Below are 26213 nucleotides of genomic sequence, written 5' to 3'. Positions count from 1 at the left end.
CAGGGTTGTGGGTGTGAGGTAGGGAAAAAATTTGATTGTTGTGGAGTAGATTTATTGTCGTAAGAACAAAGTGAAGGCCCTTTTTGTGTTCTATAAAATTAAAAGTGTTGTGGTTCACCAGGAAGGTGCTAAGCAGAAAATTTAAGAACAGATGAAAAAGAAAGAAAAGGTGCCATTTCTTGGAATATTGAGGGGGATGGAGAAGAATAGAAATTATTTATTGTGTTTCTGGCTCCCCTCGTACAAGAAAACACCAGAAAGCAAGAGGGAACCCAGTGAAGAGTTCACTGTACTTTTTCTATCTTCGATGTGCGTGTTCACCTAAATCCTGTTTTTTAAACCCCCCCCCCCCCGTTTATATTAAAAAAACAACACAAGTACATAACAATATTACTCGTGCTAGATTTGGTGAATTCTTAATGCACATGGATTGAGTAAACTGGTCTAATGCTTAGAAGAATGAGATGTACAATTGCTTTACTAAGTTGATTGGAGGGAGTGTATTTCTACTGGCTGAAGCATCTACAACCATGGATTCAGGATGAGGTGTGGGTATTTTAGGACTTGGATGAAGTAGGACTCTGACCCTACTCCCACCCTACTCGGTGGGGGGATGGGGATTGTGGATGCTTCATCTCTTCAGTTCCATTCAAACTGAATCTCTAGATTTCTGGGCATTGAACAATTAGTACTGGAAAATTAGCCACACTTGTTCCAATTATAGAGTAGGTTTGAAGGGCTTTGTACATGTTGTTCAAGATTCCTTTCATTGTCATATGATAGTACATTTAAAGTATATCATGTCTGTCGTAAGGCAAATAGAGCTGTCATGAGCCTGGCAGCCATGATACCAAAAGAGAGTTGCTGAGTGTTGATGGATTCACTTCCTGCAGTCCTGCAGCCACACAGACTCCTATTTGATTCATCGGGAACCTGAGCTCCAGATCTGAACTTCCAACACTATCGGGGAAACCTTTAGTGCCTGAGGCCTTTCAGGAGCCCTTCTTGCCCTCATTCACCCTCTCAAATCCTAGTTCTGATACCCGGTTCCCATGAGCCAGTCTCCAGCAGCCCACAGCCCATGCAGGTTCCCCTGTCTGTGTGTCACCTGTAGCCTTTGTGGGTCCCTCAGCCACTGAGGCTCTCCCTGGTCTGCTGCTGTGGTCACCAATCTGTAGGCTCAACTCACATGCTTCTTCTCAACGGGGAGTGTTCTCCCCATTTCTGGTGCCCTGTGCTGGTCTGCTCTCCTGGAGTCTGCAACCCCTCATGGCTGCTACTGCGAAGCACAGGCACCATCGCCATTGTGCATGTTGTACGTGTTCTTGGCAGATCTTCCACATGAGAAGGGTGGCATTTTTCTTTTAAGTTCTACCTACAGATTCTCAATCCCTCTTTTTTAAGTAATGCAACTGTTGAAAAGGAGAAAATTGAATTGAAATGGGGAGAGATTGAAGAAATGTATTTCAGTGCTTAATTTCTCAACTTGATAAACTATATTGGTAAAAGAAGAATTTGTAATATACAGTGTCTATAAAACTAAGTTTAGTGTTAGACTTCAAATTAAGGCTCAACCTGTACATGTCAAATTGTTTACCTTAAAACCAACCATTGGAACCCATAGAAAAAGACTGGAGTGATGAACTCTGACGTCTGGGATGCTGCCCTAGGGTTTCCTGGCGCTTGACTATACTCTGCAATTTCAAAAGTTTGGGTCTAGGTAGGATTTAACACTGTTGGCATTTGCACATATTAGCTTGCCCTGAAACAGTTTCATAAATGGATAATGCACAATTACCTCCATCAGATTGGCAACAATACACAATGTAATAAAAGATTTTAAAAATTGAGAGGCATAGATGGATTAGTCTTTTCTCTCCCCCAACCCACCACTGCAAGACTGGAGAGTTTCAAGCTGAAAAGGAAGAAATTTAAGGGGCACCTTTTTCTAATTTGAAGTGGACTGATTGAATTAAATATTTGGGTATAAATGTGGATGTTGACTATCAATCTTTATTTAAATTATATACTGTTAATGAAAAAGATCAAAGCTGATTTGATTAAGTGGAAGGATCTTCCTATAAATTTAATTGGAAGAATAAATACAATTAAAATGAATATCTTTCCATGTATACAATATTTGTTTCAGTCAATTCCATGTTTACTTAATAAGAATTTTTTCCGAGATTTAAATAAAATGGTTAGGGAATTTTTATGGAAGGTAAATTTCCGAGAGTAGCTTTGAATAAATTAACTTGGAAATATGCATTAGGAGGATTACGCTTACTTCATTTTCAAAATTATTATGAGGCTGCTCAATTTAAATTTATTAGTTCTTTAATGGATTTGGAACGGCCCCCTAGTTGGGCTAAAATTGAAATGGCGAATATTTTTGAATTTGAAATGCATAAGTTTTTGTTTCGGTGGAATTTAAATTTATTAGAACAATATAATGTGCCTATATTAAAGCATTTAGTGAAGTTATGGATGAGGAAAAATAGAATGATAGGTTCTAAGGGTAAATTATTGACTATATAATAATCAACTTATTCCTTTTTCAATGCATAATCGATGTTTATTACATTGGAAATCTAAAGGTATAAAAAACTTGGGGGGATTGTTTTAAAGAAGGTAAATTTTTATCCTTTAATCAAATGAGGGAAGATTTTGGTATTAATGAGAATTCTTTATTCGTTTATTATCAACTTTGATCTTCAGTAAAACAAATATTTGGTAGAGATATGACTTTACCTAAATTGACTAAATTTGAATCTTTACTTGTGATTGTACCAAAGAAGGGATATATTTAATTGATGTACCAAATACTACAGGAGAGTATGGAAAAAAAGGGATGGGATAGATCTAAATTAAATGGGAAAAAGATATTAATGTTATTTTTCCCGAGGATGACTGGTTAGATATTTGTTATGATAGTTACTAGATCGATAAATGTTCATTATGCAATGGTTAATTACAATTTTTTACATCAATTGTATTAACACCTGAAAAGTTTTTTTTTTAATGGTTTTAGTAAATCAGATTCTTGTTTTAGATGTGGTAATTCGGTTGGAACTTTTTTTCATGCTGTTTGGTTATGTGCACATATACAATCTTTTTGGAAAGCAATTCAATTGTTTTTGGAACATTTGTATAAGATTAAAATACTTTTAGACCCGGCAATATTTTTGTTGGGTAAGTTGAAGCCTTTGAAACATTTGGGATTAGATAAATTTCAGATTGCTTTTGTATATTTATCTTTATCTGTAGCAAAAAAAATGTATAGCAAGTACATGGAAAAATGGATGAAAACTTGTTTGGTAATGGAAAAAATCACATATGTTTTCTTGATAATTATTCTTTTTTTTCTTAAATATCCCTTCAGAATATTTACATTTAAATTTACTTTGATTAGATTTTAGTAAATATATTTTAGGTTTTTTTTCTTTTTGGCTCTCCTGAAGAGAGCTGGCTGAGAGGGGGAGGGGGTTTCTTTTTTTTCTCTTCTTTTTTATATAAATTTTTTTTTTATTGTTCACAATATGTACTTTTTTTTTACTGTATGTAATAACCTGTTGAACGAATAAATAAAGTAGTGGGAAAAAAAGGGCACTTTTTTCCAGGAGATGGTAAATATTTGGAGCGAGCTGCTGAAGGAAGTAGAGGAGGCAGATACTATTAAAGGATGGGAAAGAAGTACAGAGGTGCAGGCAAATAGGATTAAATGGGGTGGCATGGGGAGGGGCTAATAAAGATCCATTTTTGTGAGTACATTTGTATGATTTCATGTGCACAAAAATGTTTTTTTAAACTACCTGTCCCTCTTCCCCATAAAATGTTTTTACGCAAAAACTTGTATCCAAATGTTGAGCAGGGTCAGGCAGCAATGACGATTATGTATATTAAAAAAAGTTAATATTATCATAATATCAAAGTACAGTAAACCCCAGTGGAGATTTGTAGATGCCAGGTTAGTGAATTTTCCGGTTGCTTGAGATTGTGTATTATGTCATTGGCGCCCCTCGCAGTTAGTTTGCCAATTTTAAACTCCCGTGTGTGTGTTTTTTTTAACCTGTTTTAGAACCATAGAATGCTACAGCACAGAAACAGGCCCCTTTGGCCCTTCTAGTCTGTGCCAAACCATTTGTTTTGCCTAGTCCCACTGACCTTCACCCAGTCCATAACCTTCCATATCATTCTTGTCCGGGCTACAGCACAGAAACAGGCCCCTTTGGCCCTTCTAGTCTGTGCCAAACCATTTGTTTTGCCTAGTCCCACTGACCTTCACCCAGTCCATAACCTTCCATATCATTCTTGTCCGGGCTACAGCACAGAAACAGGCCCCTTTGGCCCTTCTAGTCTGTGCCAAACCATTTGTTTTGCCTAGTCCCAATGACCTTCACCCAGTCCATAACCTTCCATATCATTCTTGTCCGAGTTCCTGTCCAAATTCTTCTTAAATGTTAAAAGTGAGAAGAATTCTGCAATTCTATAATTTTTTTTGCAAGTTGCATGAGATTGTCAGTTGCTTGAATTCCGGATAAAGGGGATTTTACTATAGTATGTTTTATCTTTCCAGCAATATAATTGTAGTTTAGCTTCAAGCTTCTCTTTGTAGATAAAAGAGATGAGAGGTGACTTAATTGAGATTTTCAAGATTGAGGCCACAGACAGCCAGCACCTGGGGTGACATTAGCAAAACCCAGAGAACATCTGTACAAGTTGAAGGGAGGACACGTTAGTGGAGATATCAGGGGTATCTTTTTTTTTACAGAGTGTAGTGGATACCTGGAATACATTGCCAGGGGTGGTGGTGGAGGCTGTCCAGTAAGGAGTTTCAAATGACTCTTAGACAGGTACTTGGATGTAAGAAAAATAGGGGGTAATGGGTGTGAGGTAGGGAAGGTTTAGATTGTTGAGTGGGTTTGAATAGATTGTCACAACATTGTGTGCTGAAGGGCCTGTACTGTGCTGTAATGTTCTAATGCTATTCCACCCTGGCATCATCTTGTGGTTAAATGATATTTTTTCTCAACAGTGAAGGATCCATTACACGTCTGTAGTTTCTGAGAATAAGCAGGAGCTGAGGTGTGCATCTATGTATTCTGATCCTGATAGCCAGGGCACGTACACCAGTGTCATTCCTCCCCCTCCCAGCCGTACACAAGTTAAAAAGGTCTCCACCAGTGTGCCTCATGATGTGATTGCACCACGAGTGCCAGGAACAGAACAGGTATTGTGAAACCATCCATTCTCTTCAGTTTGTGCCAATTTCTCTCTCCTTTCTGCACTTCCCCTTCTCCATCATAGTTAATATTCCAAAGATCAGAATACTGTTTTTTATTTATATAAACGATGAATTCAGTCTGGGTATTTGCCAAGTGGTTTAAACTTGTGTATTGTCCGTCCAATTCCATTATCATGAGATTGCTGCATGTCATTTGTCAAGGTTACTGCTGAAGGCATATTTTTAAAATTCATTGTTTTGAGAACAAAATTAGTTGCTTCATGTCACATCAACTGAACAGAGAGATTAAGTACCAGCGCAGATTTTGTTTTCATGCAGTTCTACTCTGAAGACCTGAATTTTCGTTTCTCTCTCCCGCAACGCGCCCCCACCCCCAACAGCCACTCCATCAGGATTCTGTCTCCCCAGTTGTGTCTCCTCATCACTCGCCACCATCTTCGCCAATCGCCTGGAGGAAACACAGCAAGCAGCACCCGAGTGGAGGTAATGCAGGGAATCCCCGAGCAAAATTTGGGACATGGGCTTTCTTTGGAAGAGGATGGTCCAGCATTGAGTGGTTGTAACAAGAGATGGAACTTGTCAATTTGATCAGTAAAGTATTTGAATGTATAAAATTATTACCGTGATCTGGACGTTGAAACTAGAGAAAGTCAACTGGCACATAATGTTGTTCTGTGGTCCAAGCTGAAATGCTGAAGCCATTTACCACCTTTAGGTGCCACTTTCTTTTCCTGCATGTTTTGACCAGTGAATACAGTAGATTTCAATCTGGCAAGTTATTGTGGTGGATATCTAAAACTCGCTCCAAGTTGCAATTACTTGGAGCATCCGCAATTAGGGTCCTGTATCATTTGGAATAATGGAAGAATAAAGTGGAGTTTCATTTTGAAAGCGTAATGGGGTTAGCAATAATGCTATTTACTTCAGCACCAGTGACCCGGGTTCGAATCCGGCGCTACCTCTCAGGAGTTTGTACGACATCCCCATGTCTCCAGGTGCTCCCGTTTCCTCCCACCCATCAAAACTTGCGGGGTTGTCAGCGAGCTGGGTGTAATTGGGCAGCACGGCTCGTGGGATGGAAGGGCCTGTTACTGTGCTAAACATCTAATAATTTAACACTTGGGTTGGTCAGTGTTGAGAGTAGAGATTTAGTTGTCATAGCATGAATAAAACTATAATCAGCACCCTTGGGATCTTGGTGTGTGACGAAGAGTATTGACTGTTACTTCTAGTTATTACCCCAGCATGCTTTAATTTCACTCTTTATTTTTACATGTTACTCAGTAGTACATAGGACACTACAGCACAGTACAGGCCATTTGGCCCTCAATGTTGTGCTGACCTATATATTCCTACTTTAAAAAAAGTAAACACTCCCTATCTCATACATTTTCCAGTCAACCAAGTTCTTCCTCCCATCCTTCACATTGACGGTGGCAGCATTGGATTAGCCATCAGCACACGTTAGCCTTTCGGCCCACGAGCCCATACTACCCAATTGACCCGCAATCCCCGGTATGTTGTGAACGGTGGGAGGAAACTGGAACGCCGGGGAAAACCCACGCAGAGAGGGGGGAAGAACGTACAAACTCCTTGTAGTGTGGGATTAGAACCCAGGAGCCGATTGCGGGTGCTGTAACAGCATTGTTCTAACCATGCCACCCTGGCCTACACATTGCTCGGTCTGTTGAGGAAGGAAAGAAACATAACTATATACAGCACAGAACAGGCCAGTTTGGCCCTACTAGTCCATGCCGAAACAAATTCCCACCCTCCTAGTCCTACTGACCAGCACCTGGTCCATACCCCTAGTTTTCTAAATTCCAGAAGAACATTTTTAAATAAAGGAGAGGTGTCATTCAACATGATTTGAATGATGCGGAGAGCTTTGTAATGAATTGGCTGTCCTGGAAGCATGAGGGTTGTGTGGAAAATTAGAAGGGGAGGTACAGTTATGAAAGGAAGTAATTTTTTTAATGTTAAAAGGGAGAAGGAGGATCTCTGCCCCCAGAAAGGAGCAGAGCAAATAAGCCATTGATCCGGAATCTGGCAGGAAAGAGCTGACTCAGATTCTGGGATATTTACTTGTATTTCGCATGTTCCAAGGTTGTTTGCCAGTGAAAAATTGAGTTGATTGAAATTATAAATAGCGTGTGTGATAAGATTACCCTTTTTGACTTCCAAACCATGTTAAACATCACTGAAACATTCTTTTTTTTTTAATGGTGCCAAAGTTCTACACAGCTTGCCATGTCTAGTTTTGTTCTGATCTCTCGCCTAAGTTTGTACAGTTGTAGAATTTTAATTATAAAATGACAGGCTTGCACCATGTTTTATTTTTATATTTTGTCTTCAAACTTTGGTCTTCAGTGCTTATTTCTAAATAATGATTTCTACTTTTTCCATTCCAGGCTCAGCCGCTAGTGATGGAATGTGGTCTGCCCACTCTCCCCCTCCTAATCAAGAGAGCTGGGTGAGTTTCACTGACACTCCCCCCAGCAGCACACTTCCAACAATGCACCCTGCTTCCTTTCAGGTAAGCATGGACTATGGTTAACTCGCAAGTTCTGAAGCTGTTTGCCCTGGTCATTCAATCTTGGAGTTTCTAAATGTTTATTTTTTTTATGTAGTCTTGCACAGCACAGAAACAGACTCTTTAGCCCAACTCATCTATGTTGACTTAGATGCCTGTCTACTCTAATTTCATTTGCCTGTGCTTGGCCCAAATCCTTCAATCTATCCTATCCATCTACTTGCCCAAATATCTTCAACTTTGTTCAGGCAACCTCTGCACTATGGCCTTTTGGCAGACTTAAAGTAGCTCTTGTAGAATTCACAAATCACTATCCAAGGTTTGAGATGACAAATAAAATGAACTTTCAAGGCCAATATTGAGTGGGGAAAAAGAAACAAATCAACACTTTATCTCTTTTCTTGATGCCATGTGCAGAAAATGTGGCTGATTTACTGAAAATCTCAATTTGCGAGAAATACTCCAAGCCCCCGTTCTGTGGAAATAGCTGGAATTTTTTTTTTCCTGCCTCTACCTTTTGCAGCTCCTTCAATCTGCCCCTCAGAGCCCTCCTTCCCTTCACATCTTCCCACTCTCATTCTAATTTTAGACTTTAGGGGAAAAGACTCCACTATCTCTGCCACACATAATTTTTAAACCCCAATAGGTTACCCACCTTGGGCACCTTCCCCCACCCTGCCAGCTCTCCAGTCCAGGCAATGTTCCTGTGAATCTTTTCTGCACCCTCTTAACCCAAATTTTGTCTGGCAACCAGCACTATACTCCCAAGTACCAAATTATACTCACAATTGTGGATTCACCGAAGATTTATACAACTGTAACATCCCAACTCCTAAGTTAAAGTTTGTGGCCTTCTGTCAACAATGTAATAAATATGGAGGGCAGCTTGGAACATTCACCTCGAAGTGAGGTGCAGGGGAGAAGTATTTGTTGATGGGAGTTATTTTGTTGCTGCACAGAACTGCTGCATCTTTGGGGCATAAATGTTTGGGAATGGACAGCAGTTATTAGTTTATTATCCATTAATTATGTTTCCTCGAAATGTCCAATGTATTGCAACAAACTTGAAGATTAATGATCACTCGAATGCCAGAATTCCAGGCTTTTCTCAAAAGTACCAATGTTGAACTTTCTTCCAATAGGTTATTAGCGTATGTCAGCGTTGAAGGCAACTGGGTGTATTACCCTGGAATTTCCACTTAAAATGTAGGTTTTGAGCTATACTTGCTGAATAAGACTACCCCAAGTCTGGCATTTACCACTGAGAGCTTGCTGCCCCAATAGTCCTTTACCCACCATCCCACTGACCAGTGGAGTGATGCTGTTAAGCACACTACTAGATGTCGTGGTCTTGGTTATTTAAAATTTAGCCAATTCATTTCAAGTCATGGCAAAATACTGTCAATCACCTACCATAATATGCATCAAACGTTCTCAGCTGGTGTAACGTAAACACTGGTGTCTTAACTTAGGCGTTGATTCTTTTACTGGAACAAACATGGTGTCGAGAATAATAATTTTGTGCTGTTATTTTAAGTTTTGTTGAACTGATTTATAATACATTTTTATTGTTTTAACATTATTCTTAATTGAGTTTTCCAAATCCAAGTTTCAGTACAAAAATATTTAGAAGTAGGGCTGTAGGAATTGTCCTTGTGTTTTATGCTGTTCTCCGTCGCCATGGTGGATATGCTGAACCACTGGATATTAAGGTTTGGATTTTATACTTGTACAAGACGACCCCTTGTTTTGGGGTATTAAGGTTTGGATTTTATACTTGTACAAGACGACCCCTTGTTTTGGGGTGACATTTTTAATGTTCAAATTCCATCTTGTACGGTAGTTTATTCATCAAGACTGCTGCAAATATTGAAGCAGTGCATTTCCAGATTAATGCTATAAGAAAAAATACTTTCTCGGAGTTGCCATTGTATCATTCAACTCAGTTTTTCCCCCAAAAGAGCAGATTTGAGTGTACAGCAACCAGCCCTATTGGTTTCTGAGTGGCAGGCGGTGACCAGTGGGGTGCCACAGGGATCTGTACTGGGACCCCAGCTGTTCACAATTTACATTAATGATCTGGATGAGGGGATTGGATGGAATAATCTCCAAATATGCAGATGACAGTAAGCTAAGAGGGGTTGTGTGCACGGAAGAGGGGGTCAGGAAGCTCCAGTGTGATTTGGATAAATTGAGGGACTGGACAGATTCATGGCAAATGCACTACAATGTGGATAAATGTGAGGTTATCCACTTTGGTCATACAAACCGGAGGGCAGATTACTATTTGAATGGCAATAGATTAAGAGATGGGGAAGTGCAGAGAGACCTAGGGGTACTTGTACACCAGTCTCTGAAAGCGAGCATGCAGGTACAGCAGGCGGTTAAAAAGGCAAATGGTATGTTGGCCTTCATATCAAGAGGGTTTCAGTCGAGGAACAAGGATACCTTACTGCAGCTGTACAGGGCCTTGGTGAGACCCCACCTGGAGTATTGTGTGCAGTTTTGGTCACCTTATCTAAGGAAGGATGTTCTTGCAATGGAGGGAGTGCAGAGGCGATTCACCAGGCTGATACCTGGAATGGCAGGAATGACTTAGGAGGAAAGATTGCGCAAATTGGGATTGTACTCGCTGGAGTTTAGAAGATTGAGAGGGGATCTCAGAGACATATAAAATTCTGGCAGGACTGGACAGAATGGATCCTTTCCAAGGATGGGAAAATCCAAAACCCGGGGCCATGGTTTGAGGATAATAGGCAAACCATTCAGGACCGAGATGAGGAGGAATTTCTTGACCCAGAGGGTGGTGAATCTGTGGAATTCATTGCCACAGAGAGCAGTAGAGGCAGGTTCATTAAATCTATTTAAGAGGGAATTAGATCTATTTCTTCAGTATAAGGGTATTAAAGGTTACGGAGAGAAGGCGGGGACGGGGTACTGAACTTTAAGATCAGCCATGATCTCGTTGAATGGCGGAGCAGGCTCGAAGGGCCGAATGGCCTACTCCTGCTCCTGTCTTCTATGTTTCACTGATACTTTCTCTACTACATCTATCATACTTTTAGTATCTTTCTGACAGTTGAGCAGCTTGACATTGGAAGCTGGTTGTGCACACAATTTGAAACGAAATGCTGATATCGACTTGCTGAGTGAGTTGAGTGGTATTTCGTTCTCCACTCAGCCAGCCTCACTCGTTTGAAATGTTCATCTTGGATTTGTTTTGCAGGAGCAAACAACAGTAAGGACTGTAGCATGTGCTACAAATGCCATGGAAATTCGCAGGCAATCCAGTGGCTACGATGATCCCTGGAAGATTACAGATGAGCAGAGACAGTATTACATCAACCAGTTTAAAAATATTCAGCCAGATTTGAATGGTTTTATTCCAGGTATGATTTGAAATGCAGTCAGTGTTTTATGTGGGAAATCACTCGAGTGAACTAATGAATGGAGTCTGCATCGCGAGACTCAGCCATTCTGTTGTTTTTCTCGAGAGGTATCAGACTTTATTGTCGTGAACATGGTACAAAATTTATTATTTTTTACAGGTGCATCTATTGCTCTATATTACATTTTTTTAAAAAATAATAAATTGGTGCAAAAGAAGAGAATGTGGATCATTGCTCATTCAGAAATCCAATTGTTTTTCACTCCCCAAGTAAATGCTGTAGTTTATGATCTCTATTCTCTCAGAATCTCTTAGCCTTGTATTTGAAGGCCAGTTATTGCTATTATGTTGTCCAGTTCCCCAAATGCATTGACAGTGAAGTGCATTTATTCTGGTACCAAATCGTTTGACATTTTACATGCAGTAATATTACTTCCCTGTTTTTAAGAAATTATTGTATTGTCTGGAAATGAGTTTGACTCAGAATTCCTTTTGTTAAAGAGATCAGACCTGGTAACTCTATTTCTGCTTTATGTACATGAATGCAGACACCCGGGGTCCAGCAATGCTTCTGCGTGAAATTAAATTTAGGGGACGTGAGATGAACAAATAAATATTCTCGGCTATGAAAATCCAGTGGGGATAGATTTTGCCAAACTATACGCTATCATTTTAAAAAAATTTTAAGTTTATTTTACTCTTTTTGTTTTCTTTATTGTAATGTTTAGTAAGTGTGCATTCGAGCCATGCCAATTCATAAGTACATTGGAGTTGACAAAAAAAATCTTACTTTCTCTTACCAAGATGCTCTATTCTTTCAGGATCTGCAGCTAAAGAATTCTTCACAAAATCCAAATTACCAATTCTTGAACTTTCTCACATTTGGTATGTATCATTGGGATTTAATATTTGCAGTCTTGGATTTCCAAAGATTCCTTTAGTTAACTGCTTGGAGTAGAGATTTGCAAAACATTGTCACATAATCAAATGTTTTCTGACCGGGAGGAACAGTGATAGGCCTTCTGTTGTTGTTAATTTCCTTTCAGTATCTTTGCAGCTCCTCTGGTCCACATTCTCTTCCTCCTGGCATTGACAAAGCCTAAATAATAGTGGGACTATTAACTATTTTATGTAATGTTGAAAATAGATGTAAGGCAATTAACTCATTTGGGGAATAAAAACATTCAGTTCAAGTAAATAAGTGTGGAAAATAAAGAGGGTTGAAGGGAAGTGTGAAAATGAACTAGAAAATGTTCCCATGGCCCAGTTCGCATAGCAGTTGGTGCAACGATATTGCAGGGCTAGCAACCCAGGTTTGAATCCGGCACTGTCTGGATGGAGTTTGAACATTCTCCCTGTGTCTTCGTGGATTTCCTCTCATTCTTCAAAACGTGCAGCAGGGGTTGGAGGTTAATTGGGGATTTGGACAGCACAGGCTTGTGGGCCGGAAAGCCTTGTTACTGTTTTGTGTCTCCACATTTTAAAAATTATTTCAATTAAAATTTAATAAACTAATGCTCAAGGATGTTTTGGCTGGTCATCTTGGCATAATAGTACATGACATAGTCACTTGATTACCTGAACAATGATGGGAGACGACTTTTTTCTGTTGTCCTACTGTTTGCATTTGTCAGGGTGGAAATTAATAAATGACCCAAACCAAGTGGAGGTAATAAGTGTTAAAAGTAGGCCACTCCCCACCCTTACAAAATCATTACCCAAATTAGATGAATGTTGAGACAGGAAAACAAAGCACATTGTCTTTTGCCCATCTTCCTGCCATATTTCTCCAGTTCTATATTAATGAACATTTGTATTTTAAACAGTTTTAAATTTATTCTTACCTTGAGAATAGATTTATAAATAGCTTTTTGACCATAACTTCCTGGGGTGATATTTGACTCTGAAAATATAAAATGTCAAGATGAATATGTCAATAAACCCTTAATCATTAAACAGACTCGTGCTGAATTATCTGCTTTTATCACTGCATCTTTTCTGTTCTCTCAATGGGCTGCCAGTTTTCTGTAATCCATGTTTGTCCCTGGCTTAGATCATTTTTACTTCTCGTCGTTTGGAAGAAAAATGTTGCATTTGTCAAGTGCGTTCCAAGTAATCTCCCCGGATAGGGATAGGGCATGATAACAATTATGTTCTCCCTGTTGATCATCTATAACCATATCTAACCATATAACCATATACAGCACAGAACAGGCCAGTTTGGCCCTACTCGTCCATGCCGGAACAAATCCCCACTCTCCTAGTCCCGCTGACCAGCACCTGGTCCATACCCCTCCAATCCTCTCCCCTCCATGTAATTATCCAGTCTTTCCTTAAATGTAAATAACCTCCTTGCTTCAACAACCTCTGTCGGAAGCTTATTCCACATCCCAACCACCCTTTGCATGAAGAAATTTCCCTCATGTTCCCCTTATAATTTTCCCCCTGTAATCTCAAACCATGGCCTCTGGTTTGAATATCCCCCACTCTTAATTGAAAAAGCCTATCCACGTTCACTCTCTGTTTCCCTTTTAAAATCTTGAACACCTCCATCAAATCCCCCCTCAATCTTCTACACTCCAGAGAAAAAAGCCCCAGGCTGCTCAATCTTTCTCTGTAACTCAAACCCTGACATCCTGTCAACATTCTTGTGACCTTCTCTGCACTCTCTCTATTTTGTTTATATCCTTTCTATAATTCGGTGACCAAAACTGCACACAGTACTCCAAATTTGGCCTCACCAATGCCTTCATCATAACCTCCCTACTCTTGAATTCAATACTCTGATTTATGAAGGCCAACATTCCAAATGCCTTCTTCACCACACCATCTACCTGAGTATCAGCCTTGAGGGTACTATTTACCATAACTCCTAAATCCCTTTGTTGCTCTGCACTCCTCAATTGTCTACCATTCAATGTATATGACCTATTTAGATTTGCCTTTCCAAAATGTCACACTTCACACTTATCCATATTAAATTCCATCAGCCATTTCTCAGCCCACTCCTCTAGCTTTCCTATATCTCTTTTTAAGCTACGGTAATCTTCCTCACTATCCACAATATCACCAATCTTTGTATCATCTGCAAATTTACTTATCCAATTTACCACCCCTTCTTCCAGATCGTTAATATATATAACAAACAATAGTGGACCCAGAACCGATCCCTGAGGAACTCCACTAGTCACCGGCCTTCAGTTTAACAAACAATTTTCTACCAGTACTCTCTGACACCTCCCATCCAACCATTGCTGAATCCATTTCACTACCTCCTTATTTATACCTAATGCCTCCACCTTTTTTCCTAACCTCCTGTGGGGAACTTTGTCAAAAGCTTTACTAAAGTTGAAACAGACAATATCCACAGCCTTCCCTTCATCATTTTTTTTTGTATCCCCCTCGAAAAACTATAAGGTTTGTTAAGCATGATCTACCCCTGACAAAACCATGCTGACTACTTCCTATCAATCTGTTCTTCCAAATATTTGTAAATGCCATCCCTCAGAACACTTTCCATCAACTTACCTACCACAGATGTCAGACTCACAGGACTATAATTTCCTGGCTTACATTTGGATCCTTTCTTAAACAACAGAACAACATGAGCCACCCTACAATCCTCTGGCACTACCCCCGTGACCAGTGATATCCTAAATATCTCTGTTAATGGCCCCACTATCTGTACACTAGCCTCCCTCAGTGTCCTTGGGAATACATTGTCCGGACCCGGAGATTTGTCCACCTTTATCTTTTTTAACACAGCCATCACTACATCCTCAGTTATCCTTATATGATTCATGACCTCCCCACTATTTTTCTTTACTTCAACTGGTACAATATTTTTTTTCCCTAGTGAATACCGAGGAAAAGAAATCATTCAAAATTTCCCCCACTTCCTCTGTCTTCTCACTCAGCCCACCTTCCCTATCTACAAGGGGTCCAATTTTATCCCTCACTAATCTTTTACTTTTAATGTACCTATAGAAACCCTTTGGATTTATTCTTATGCTGCCTGCCAAAGCCTCTTCAAGCCTCTTTTTGGCCTTTCTAATTTCTTTCTTAAGATTTTTTCTACACTCCTTGTAGTCCTCTTTCAATTTCTCATCACCCTGCTGTTTATACCTCTTGTACACCTCCCTCTTTCTCCTAACCAAATTTCTAATATGCCTCGAAAACCAAGGCTCCCTATGACTTCCAGCCTTTCCTTTGATCCTCACTGGGACATATCTACTCTGTACTCTCACAATTTCTTCTTTGAATATTCTCCATTTTTCATTTACATCCTTTCTTCCTGAAAAAATCATGTCCCACTCAATACTCCCCAAAGCCATTCTCATTCCTTCGAAATTTGCTTTTCTCCAATCCAGAACCTCGACTTTAGGCCCTTCTTTGTTCTTCCCTAAAACTACCCTAAAACTAATAGTGTTGTGATCAGTAAACCCAATTTGTTCTCCAACATTAACCTCAGACTCCTGACCTATCTCATTCCCTAACAGGAGATCCAATATTACACCGTCCTGAGTCGGTTCCTCTACGTATTGATTAAGAAAACTATCTTGCACACATTTGACAAACTCTAGCCCATCCAGCCCTCTTACTGTATGGGTATCCCAATCAATGTGAGGGAAGTTAAAATCTCCCATGATCACTACCTTATGTTTATTATACATATATGCTATCTCCTTACAAATTTGTTCTTCCAATTTTCTTGGCCCATTTGGTGGTCTATAATACATTCCTATTAGTACCCTCATGCCTCCTCCACCCCTCCAATTCCACCCAAACAGCCTCACTGGATGACCCCTCCAAACCATCCTGCCACCTCACGGCAGTAATGTCCTCCTTAACAAGCAGAACAACTCCTCCCCCTTTTTTACCCCCTGTTCTATCACATCTAAAACATTCGTATTCTGGAATATTTAGTTGCCAATCCTGTCCCTCCTGTAACCAGGTCTCACTAATTGCCACAACATCATGATTCCAAGTGCCAATCCATGCTCGAAGCTCATCTACCTTGTTCACTATGCTTCTTGCATTAAAGTACATGCATTTCAAAGAATGACCCTCACATATTCCCTTTTCTACCTTCTACCTTAACCTCCATCCTTCCTTTGTTATCTTTATCATTCTTAACTAGGTGGCCATGCACCCTAGACACTGCTCACAAACTCTGCTCCCCACCCCCTGCCAAACTAGTTTAAACCCTCCCCCACAGCTCTAGCAAATCTGCTTGCCAGGATATTGGTCCCCCTCCAGTTCAACTGGAGTCCATCCCTTTGGTACAGCTACTGTAAAGAACATAACACCTTGATTAAGGTTGGAAGGATCAGATGGGTATTAATTAACAAATAGCACATTTTCTTACTGGGTGAGGAAGTGACATGACCTGCTGCTTTTTATGGTTTGAAATTGATACACAATGTAATGTATGACAACTTGGTTCTATTCCAAACAAGGGGATGTGATCTGTTTTTTCAAAGATTAAATTCTAATCTGTGGAAATTAGATTTTCATGAGTAATACTGAATTATTCAAACCTGAACCGTATTCAATGTGAAAATGTTTGGGCTAAAGGTGGGGGTCGCAGTTCTGGTCCCAGAGCATCACCTTCTGGGTCTGGGTTTGTTTAGCCTCTTTATTGATGGTCAATAACCTTATTTTGTGTGACTTCCAAAAGATATAAGGGAAATGAGATGTATCAGGCCACACCAATGAAATCAATTTGCTTGTTCAAGATTGCAGTTTTTTTTTGACAAATTTTTTTAAACGGAGGGGTGCAAAGAGTCAGCACAACCCCATGCTGCAAGCAGAACTTCCCGCTTCCAAGATTGCAGTCTTGAAGAAATTCCATATTTCAGAATTCCACTTAGTGCAGCAATTTTCACACTTGTCTAGTGGGGTTGACGATGTGGAAAATGGTGAACGGTTCAAAGTGGTGCAGTGGCCGGCAATTTAAGAGGTTGACTGTCCAAAGTGGAAAATTTCCAATTTCCCATTCCCCACAGACTCTTCACTTGATGAACACTTTTTTTTCCCCTAAAGACCTACTTGAAAAACATTGAATTTGTCAGTGTTTGTTTTATGATTCAGGGAGCTCTCAGACTTTGACAAAGACGGTGCATTGACATTGGATGAGTTTTGTGCGGCTTTCCATCTTGTAGTGGCCAGAAAGAATGGCTATGATTTGCCAGAAAAATTACCTGAAAGTTTGATGCCAAAGCTGATTGATCTGGATGATTCCGGAGGTAAGTGGCCTTTGACTAGACTGGAAGGAAATTGTATTTTGCTGTGTAGAAATATTGGTTTAACTCTTTTGAATCTAATTTAATAAAAATAATTGCATTTCCGCTCCATCTGATTAGTATTAAAAGTGTCATATATTTACACTGGAGTTTGGTGTTGGGTAGTTCATTGGGTCTGAATGGGAATTGTGTAGTCCTGATTGTTTCAGGTGAAATGGCTCACCACATTATTCTTGGCCAGAAGCTATTTGGCAGTGATTAGGGTGAGGATTCACACTAGTTAAGCTTTTATCTGGGTATTTTAAATGTAGCTCTTGTTTTTGTCACTGGCCAAACATTTAGTTAAAGTTCTGTTTGTTATGCTCTTTTTAACTGCACGTCTCTGTTAAAGCATCAGCTTTTGACATTTTAACTACCATGGTCAGGTCGATTAAAAATTAGATTAGTTGCGTTGATACTGCATTGATTCTGTTTAAGAAGACAGGAGACACAAGAGACTGAAGTTGCTAGAAACTAGAGTAAAATATCAAGTGCTGGTCAAGAGGTCAAACAGAATCTGTGGAGACAAAGGGATGGCTGATGTTTCAGGTTGAGATCCTGCAGGTTGACCAAAATCGGTCATCCTTGTGATGTATTTTAACCAAGGATAATCAACATGGGGTTTTAAGAATTTGATAAGCTGTGTGTGGTTGGTTTCCTGCATTCTAGATTTGCCTTTAATACTGGAATAGGAGCAAATAAGTTGTATTTTTCTCAAGGTTTAAATTCCATATTTGAGTCGTTAGAACATTCTACCATTTCCATTAGATTAGGACCATGTGGTATTTTTGGTCGTGTTGTGAGCCTTGTGCCTGACCGACCTTGCTGAACTGTTACCATCTGTGAACAGATCTTCTCCCAAGGCGCTATCTATTAAAAATAATTTGGACATGGGTCACTATAAGAGACTTGTTTGGTGTTGTGTAAATGAAAGTCATGTTTATATTTTGCTGCATCTTAAAACAATTCTGCCAATGGATTCTTTTTGAAATGGTTGGTGTGTAGGCACATGAAGTGGCCAGTTGGCATTGCAAGCATTCCATAGGAACTGAATGATTTTTAAAACAACTTTTTGCTGTGTGAGAGTACAACCTTAAAAATGGAATTCTTCTATTTGGATTTCGACTTGGAAAAAAATTATACTGGATCCCTAACCATGTTTAAAAGGCTAAAAGTGCAGTAATGTCAGGACCCTTACTCCTACCAAAGTTGAGACACTCACTTTCAAGTAGGACTATTGTGAACGAAGCCTAATTGGTTATTAGAATTAGAAAATCAGTGCAAGAAACAATTCAGTCCTTTGAATCTGCATGTGATCGTTGTGTGACTTCAGTGCCCTATTCTTGTTTTATTTCCATTCCCCTTGATCCCTTTAGACATAAGAAGCAATTAATACATCTGATGAACTAGCCTCAACAACTTCCTGTGGCAGAGACTTTCACAAACTCACAACTCTGAAGAAGTTTCTCCTCAATGCACATGGTCATGAGAATTTGAGAACCATCTCTTCCAAAATGTCCAGAAGTAGAAATTGTATAGAAATAAAGCTTTCAGCCAGTCAGAAATGCAACACACTGTGATGGTCTTGATTAAATGCATATAGTTTTGACGTTTTTGTAATGTCAATGAAACTAATAGATTCTAGAGACTTTTGATTGATTCCAAGATTTTTACTCAAATATAAGTTCCTAGACCAGGTGCTGATGCTATGGAGTAATTTCAACTTTGAGCTTATTGATAAGGATTTGTGCTGTAAATGTCATGTTAACTTGCCTCCTATTTTAGAAGTTGCTGACCAGGTTTCTGAAACTGGCTTCTCAACCTCGCCTCCAGAAGTACCCCCAAGCAAATCACCATCAATGCCCTCTCTAAATCAGACGTGGCCAGAACTAAACCAGGGCAGTGAGGTTAGCAATTGGTTTTATTTTATAATATGCTTTCTATGTATTTGTACATTACTTTCTGTTTCTTGAAATAAATTGCTCTATAACTACATTGTCCCTGTGGGAGGCGTGGTGTAAAATAGATTTTGTATTTGCTCTTATTAATTCCCATGGCCTTGTGCGTTCTTCTGGTCAAAACAATGTTGTGGATGGTTCGGCTATGGGCTCGTTCTTGTACACGCTTAGTTGGCGCATATCTGTGAAGACCATTGGGATAATTACAATATCTAATTTGAAGATGCCTATGAAGTTGAAATGCAAGATTGTTTAGTGAAAGGTGATGGTCTTTTCATTCTTTTGAAGCAGAGGAGTAAAGATGTGGTTTAAAGTGCTCAACAAAAGTAGATTATAATCTTAGATTGAGTAATCAAGCATGAAAGAATTGGAATTGGTTGAAAACTTGTAAAATTCCATATGTTGGAATCCGAAACATAAATGGGAGATGCCGGAGGAACTCAATCAGTCAAGCATCTTCTGTGGAAAGAAAATAAGTTTGTGTTTAAGCTTGCAGACACTTTTTGTTGGAATAAGGTGGCTGAGAAGGTAGGGCGAGCAAAAGGTAGCTTCTGCAGTGGACTGAAATGTGGAGGTTGGTTGAGCATTTGTGGTCCTCTCTATAATCGTTTGTTAAATTGTGGCGTCTGGGTTATGTATGGTCTAGCCTGCTGGGAAGTGCTGAGCTGGCCAAAAATACAAATGGAGGGGTGGGGGGGGGGGGGGGGACAAACAGCAGGCACAAATGGCCAGTTCTGGTGCAAAAAAAAGCAAGAGTAGATGGTTTCAAGTCAGAGAATGGAGTATCGAGCCCTGCCCAGGTGGAAGATGAGGTGTTGTTCCTCAAGTTTGCATTGGGCCTCATTGTAACAGTGCAGGAAATGACAGATGTGGGTCAGAGTGGGGATGTCAGTGAAAAAAGCAGGCAAGTTGAAGCTCAGGGTCACCCCTGCAGACTGAGCTCAAGTCTTCCGCAATGTGATCAAGCAGTCTCCATTTATGTAGAAAAGTAGCATGGCTTAGGGGAATAATGGGTGGGGAAGAGAAACTGACTAGGGAGTTATGAAGTGAGTGATCCCTGTGAAATGTAGAAATGTGGTGGTGGGATCCAGTTAGAGTTGGCAGAAATAGTGAAGTATATATAGTGAAGTTGAATTTTGGGAGGGGGAGAACAGATTCCTCTCTGTGTCGGTGTTCGCCATGATTTTGGGAAGTGGTATTCCTGTGCACATACCTACCATAGATTTTGTCCGTGGACCATACTGCACCTGTGCTGTGATGACTGTGGCTTTGTCTGAAACGCCAAGCTGGAGTGTTTTGGGGACTGCACTCATCTGGACAAGTGGACACTCTTCCATCACACTCTTGAATGCATTCTCAAATTCATTCTCTGAAGTACTCTCACCAATTAACATTTACTCAGTTTCAATGAAGATTTAAAACTAAATTATTATGGTAGTCAGTTTCCCTTATTTCTTCATTGCATGTGTCACCAACAGATTTTTGAAGCTGTCTCCCGAACTGTTCCCACAGTTTTTTTGTTAATTTTATGTTGATTGTAGATCTTCTAAAAGAATTCCTGTTCATGAATGTCATTTGTTACCCTTAACCCCTTGCATTTCTGTTTTATCTGAACTTTGTGAAGAGTTAAAACCTTGGAATAGTTGTCTTTCAATTGCAGTTCTCTCTCTGTGCCCCAGCAACTGCTATTGGTGCTTTTGCAGTTCTGGAGGATGCCAGTGTTGAGTGAAAAGTCCAGATAAAAGGAGGTGGGGTCATGGGTGCTAATGTTGAATGTAGATAATGTTAAATGAGCAAATCTGCAGATGTTGGGGTCAAGTGCAACACATAAGTGCTCTATTGAATGTAGATTTTGAGAGTTTTTGGGATGCCAGGGGGTAAGTGCACTTTTGAGGCAGAAGCCTGGGTCTCCTTTACAGGAATTGATTGCCATGATAGAACACCAAGTTGGAAGCTTTTTAGAAACTGTACATTAAGGAGTCAACGTTAAATTAAATAAAGTCACGTTTTTTCATTTTATCAAGCGGTGTTGTCCTTCAACAGTTCTTGAAAATTAAAAGTAGAAACTCCAGAAGCTGTCAAATCAATGTGAACTATTCATGTTTGAATGTTTGCTGTTAGGATTGGCATTAATGAGTTGGATATGAGCCAGTCATCGTTAAATAGCAATGAAATTTTGTTTGACACTTGCTTACTGCAGATAATGTGGTCATTGTCCATTGTGCCCCTGACTAGTGATCTGACCTTTGCACATTAAAGACTCCCAATTGCCTTTCAAATTTCATGCCTTTGATTCTGATTCCAACTCCAATTTTGTAATTCCAATTCCAATTCCAGGCTGTTCATGGGTAATGAGCAACATTTCATTTTTACCAATGTTCAAAAGTCGATTTTCTCCTTCCGTTGTAAAATGCACAAATATGACTCTGTACGTTCGGCATCCATACCTCCAAAGGATTGGCATGAGTTGCATCAGAAGCACACAAGATTGATAAGAAAGGACCATCTTTAAAAGTGGAGAGAGAGGAAACTAGTCCTGCTATTTAAGGGAACAAACCGATGTGTGTGTGTGTATGTTGGACTTTTGAATTTAAGAATGTTGCGGGAGCTCATTTGTACGTAGGGTTGGCCATTCAGAACTTGGGGACAGGCCGTCCCCTCTATCACACTTGATCTCACTGTAAGAATGCACGGTGTACGAAGATCCATGGACTTGATCATGTCCTTAGAGTTGTGAAAGCAGTCTTCCTTCTCTCATATACACCACCTCTGCAGCATTTTATTTGGGTTAGTCAATTGCAGAATTGATTTGTATTTAAAAGTTGGAAAAGAGCCGTTAAGAAGAGTTGCCACCTCGCAGTTAAATGCATTATGTGCATCTCTTGTGTGAATTATTATGCCTTGACTACTTTTTTTTTTAAACTCCTCTGCAAAATTACCTTTAGAAAAACTTTGGAGATGTGTGTCTTTTTTCATTCTGATTGGTCTCTACTCTGTCTGTCCAGCAGTGGGAGACTTTTAGTGAACGCTCTTCAAGCTCGCAAACTCTGACCCAGTTTGATTCTAACATTGCACCAGCTGATCCTGTAAGTGAATCACGTAGTGGGCCTTCTGATGTTTATGCTTTTGTTAACCCTGAACGTGTTTTTATAAACATTGATTTTTGCATGTGCTGGAATTGTTTGTACCTACTAATCAACTCCGTTCAAAGGAACTGGTGACATTGAAGCATTTTGAAGATATTATTTGCTTTATGATTCATCAGCATGTGCTTGATATTGTTCTGTCTCTAATCTCAAACCTACAATAGTTAAATCTACTTTCTGGAACTGGCTTTTCAACTGCCACCATTTTTTGTTAAAAGCTTGCGCAGTAATCCCCACCAGTTAGTTCATCGATTGGACATTTCCTACATGCTGTTCTTTCTCTGTCCCATCACGTTCTTTTCCTATTGAGCACTTTCTCAATGTCCCTCTCCCTCCTGAAATGTATCAATCGAGTCACAATTGCTCAAAAATCTTGGCTTCACTGTTGGAAATCACAGTCTAAATTATGTGACATTTACTGAGGAGTGTGTGGGAGAAGCAATATCTTTGATTTTGCAGGGCACATGGGAGGATTTGTGGTTAAATCTTTTTAAAGCTGGAGTGAGTTTAGTGCTAATTGAATGGCACTTTTGTTTAGGAAGTTCACGTGCGCTGTGAACCTCCTATCTAATTTGCTGATCGTCGATTGTTTAGAAAGTAGTTGTCGCATTGGAGTAAGGTGTGACTGTTATATGGCTCACAGTTTAGGGAAGGGGTACAACACTGACAAAAGGCAAAGGAGGAAAAACCCAACACCCAACCCCAACCAACCAATTTTCCCCTGCAACCGTGTCTGCCTGTCCCGCATCGGACTTGTCAGCCACAAACGAGCCTGCAGCTGACGTGGACATTTACCCCCTCCATAAATCTTCGTCCGCGAAGCCAAGCCAAAGAAAGAAGAGAAAAGACAGGTGCAAAATACTGGAAATAAAAACACATTATGCATAGATTCAGCAGGGGAGTATTGCTCAAGTTTCTTGCTTTCAGATCAGGCAGGATCCGTATTTCTTTGCAACATCAGGGCTCATTCAGTCCATCCTATTTCAGCAATCTCATTCCCAAATGATCCTTTCCAGATAAACAATTCTCTCGTATGCCCATTAATATGCCTTTGATTTTCTCAAAAGCTATCTACGCTTGCGGTGACCAATTAACCTAAATGCCGCCACTCCTTTGGGATGTGGGGGGGGATGGTGGAATGAGAGCACCCAGGATGAACCCACGCAGTTCTCAAGAAGAGTGTGCAAACTTCACTTGGACAGCATTGGAGATCAGGCTTGACCTGTGGTCACGGGCTGTGAGGCAGCTGTATGATATGCAAAACACCTCTGCTATCTGGTTCACATTTTGGCTCAATTAACTTTTATCTGGATGAAACCTTTCATTCTAAAACATTAGCTCGGTTTCTGTCTCCACAGATGGATATTTTCAGTGCTTTTTGTTTTCATTTCAAATGAATATGCTAACAATTCTTCCAGAAATGATAGGGGCAGATGAGATGGGTGGAAGAAGTCACTTCAGCCACAATGTTTTTTTCATTTACTGGAAATAATGGAAAATCCAAGAGTGTGTCGTAGAATGGAGTGGGGAAAAAAGTCAAAATAATTAAATGAATTAATCAGAAGATTAGAGTTCAAAAGTAGAAAATTGTTGATACAATTGTGTACGCATTTGGTGATGGAAGCATTGGAAGGTATTGGTATTCTTATTTAAGAAAGATTACACCATTGTTGGAGGCTGTCGGAAGAGATTGACTAGGCTAATTTCTGGGAAGGATATCCCATTATGAATGGCTAATGGTTGGATCTGCATTCTTTGAGGTTCTGAAGAATGTGGGTGATCTTATTGAAATAAAAGATCCTAAAGGATTGACAGGGAAGATAGTGAAGTGATTCCAGTGGAGAAAGAGTTCCAAGGGAGGGGCCATGGCTACAGAATCATTTAAACCTGAGATGCTTTAGGATTCTCACAAAGGGTATTGCATGTCTGGCATTCTCTGTCCTGGTGGGTTCTGGAAGCTAGATCACGAAGTTTTTTTTTAAAGTGAATTTTCTTTCAAGGAATTGAAGGTTATATGGAAGTAACACCGAGTTGAGCCTGGGATAGATAATGGCAGAGTGAGAATGGTGGGCCAGAGCCAGAAAATAATGTTCTTGGAGTTGCTGAAGGTTGGGGATATGTTGTGAATGAAGGAAAAGCGACTGTCATAAAACAGGACAAGTGGTTGAAGGAAAACAGAATAAAGGGATGTTGGAAATGTATGCTTGATGTAAGTGATTTGGAGTTGAGGCGTTTATATAAAAAAAAATAAAAAAATAAAGATCACTAAGTGAATGGTTGGATTTTTCAAAAAATAATTAAGGAATATAGGTACCATTTTGCAACATGGACACAATTTCTTTTAAAAAGAAGTATAGATGCTTGAAATGTGGAATAAAAATGGAAAATACTTGGAATACTCAAGTCAAACAGTATTTATGGAAAGGTCAGGTCTCTCTAGTAAGGGCGTCTAACCTGAAACCTTTTTTTGATATTATTTGACTTGCTGTTTATTTCCAGCATCTTTTGTTTTAATTTAAGAAACTGAACTTCATGTATGAAAGTAGTTACAGAGAAGAAGACTCTCCTTTCATTGCAAAATATAACCATATAACCACTTACAGCACAGAACAGGCCAGTTCGGCCCTACTAGTCCATGCCGTGACAAATCCCCACCCGCCTAGTCCCACTGACCAGCACCCGGTCCATACCCCTCCAGTCCTCTCCTCTCCGTGTAACGATCCAGTCTTTCCTTAAATGTAACCCCAGTAAAAGCAAATTCAAGAGCACTTCAATCTTGTAGAGTTTGTCAGAGGTTACCAGTAAAGTTGACGAAGGAAAGGCTGTGGATATTGTCTACATGTCCTTTAGTAAGGACTTTGACAAAGTCTCAGATGGGAGATTAGTCAGGAAGGTTCATATGCTAAGTTTCATGGTGAAGTAGTGAACTGAATTTGACAATGACTGGACAGGAGAAGCCAGAGAGTGGTAGTGGATTGGAGGCCTGAGACTCGTGGTGTGCCTCAGGGATCAGTGCTGGGACCATTGTTGTTTGTCATCTATAATCAATGTAGTAAATTGGATCAGCAAGTTTGGAGATGACACTAAGATTGGAGGTGTTGTGGGCAGTAAAGAAGATTTTCAAAGCTTGCAGGGGGATCTGAACGAGTTGGAGAAAATGGGCTGAAAAATAGCAGATGGAATTTAATGTAGATAAATGTGAGGTGTTGCATTTTGGAAGGACATACACGGTAAATGGTAGGGCACTGAGGAGTGTGATGGAACAAAGGGATCAGGGAATACAGGTGCACAATTCCCTGAAAGTGAAATCACACATGTAGAAAGGGTTGTAAAGAGGTCATAATGACATTCATAAATCAAAGTATTGAATGTAGGAGTTGGGATGTTATGGTAAAGTTGTATAAGACATTGGTCAGGCCAAATTTGGAGTATCGTCTGCAGTTATAGTCACCTAACTACAGAAAACATACCTATAAGATAAAGTGCAGAGAAGAATTACTAGGATGTTGCCCAGACTTCCGGAACTGAGTTACAGAGAAAGGTTAAACAGGTTAGGACTTTATTCCCTGGAGTGTAGAAGAATGAGGGGAGATTTGATAGAGGTATTTAAAATTATGAGGGGGATAGACAGAGTAAATGGAGGTAGGTTTTTTTCACTG

General features: G+C 39.8%; 2 protein-coding genes across 21 annotated transcripts in view; one reads left to right on the top strand and one right to left on the bottom strand.

Moving 5' to 3' along the window:
* Positions 1-26213, top strand: part of reps1 (RALBP1 associated Eps domain containing 1) — a 112420-nt gene that overhangs the window by 34766 nt on the left and 51441 nt on the right. For 12 of the 17 annotated variants that reach the window (XR_011355532.1, XR_011355531.1, XR_011355535.1 and 9 more), the window contains 8 exons: positions 5036-5230; positions 5626-5728; positions 7657-7781; positions 11005-11167; positions 11988-12051; positions 17260-17414; positions 19236-19357; positions 22414-22494. Coding sequence is in view for 10 of the 17 variants with exons in the window: in XM_069930724.1 (XP_069786825.1) it covers positions 5096-5230; positions 5626-5728; positions 7657-7781; positions 11005-11167; positions 11988-12051; positions 17260-17414; positions 19236-19357; positions 22414-22494 (948 nt within the window). In the remaining 7 variants the exon portion in view is untranslated. Of the gene's footprint in view, positions 1-5035; positions 5231-5625; positions 5729-7656; positions 7782-11004; positions 11168-11987; positions 12052-17259; positions 17415-19235; positions 19358-22413; positions 22495-26213 lie in introns of those variants that run through there. The other 5 variants (XM_069930728.1, XM_069930727.1, XM_069930729.1 and 2 more) reach the window with 5 other exon arrangements.
* The window catches only part of ccdc28a (coiled-coil domain containing 28A), a 99392-nt gene continuing 85107 nt past the window's right edge, over positions 11929-26213 (bottom strand). The window contains exons 7-8 of one of the 4 annotated variants that reach the window (XM_069930732.1): positions 13011-13069; positions 11929-12265 (exon numbers count right to left, since the gene is read on the bottom strand). In XM_069930732.1, the coding sequence (XP_069786833.1) occupies positions 12142-12265; positions 13011-13069 (183 nt within the window). In that variant the 3' untranslated portion in view covers positions 11929-12141. The remainder of the gene's footprint in view (positions 12266-13010; positions 13070-26213) is intronic. The other 3 variants (XM_069930737.1, XM_069930736.1, XM_069930733.1) reach the window with 3 other exon arrangements.

The sequence above is a fragment of the Narcine bancroftii genome, chromosome 4 (assembly GCF_036971445.1).
Source record: "Narcine bancroftii isolate sNarBan1 chromosome 4, sNarBan1.hap1, whole genome shotgun sequence".
NCBI classification, from domain to species: Eukaryota; Metazoa; Chordata; class Chondrichthyes; order Torpediniformes; family Narcinidae; genus Narcine; species Narcine bancroftii.
This window is presented reverse-complemented; position numbering and strand designations above follow the sequence as displayed.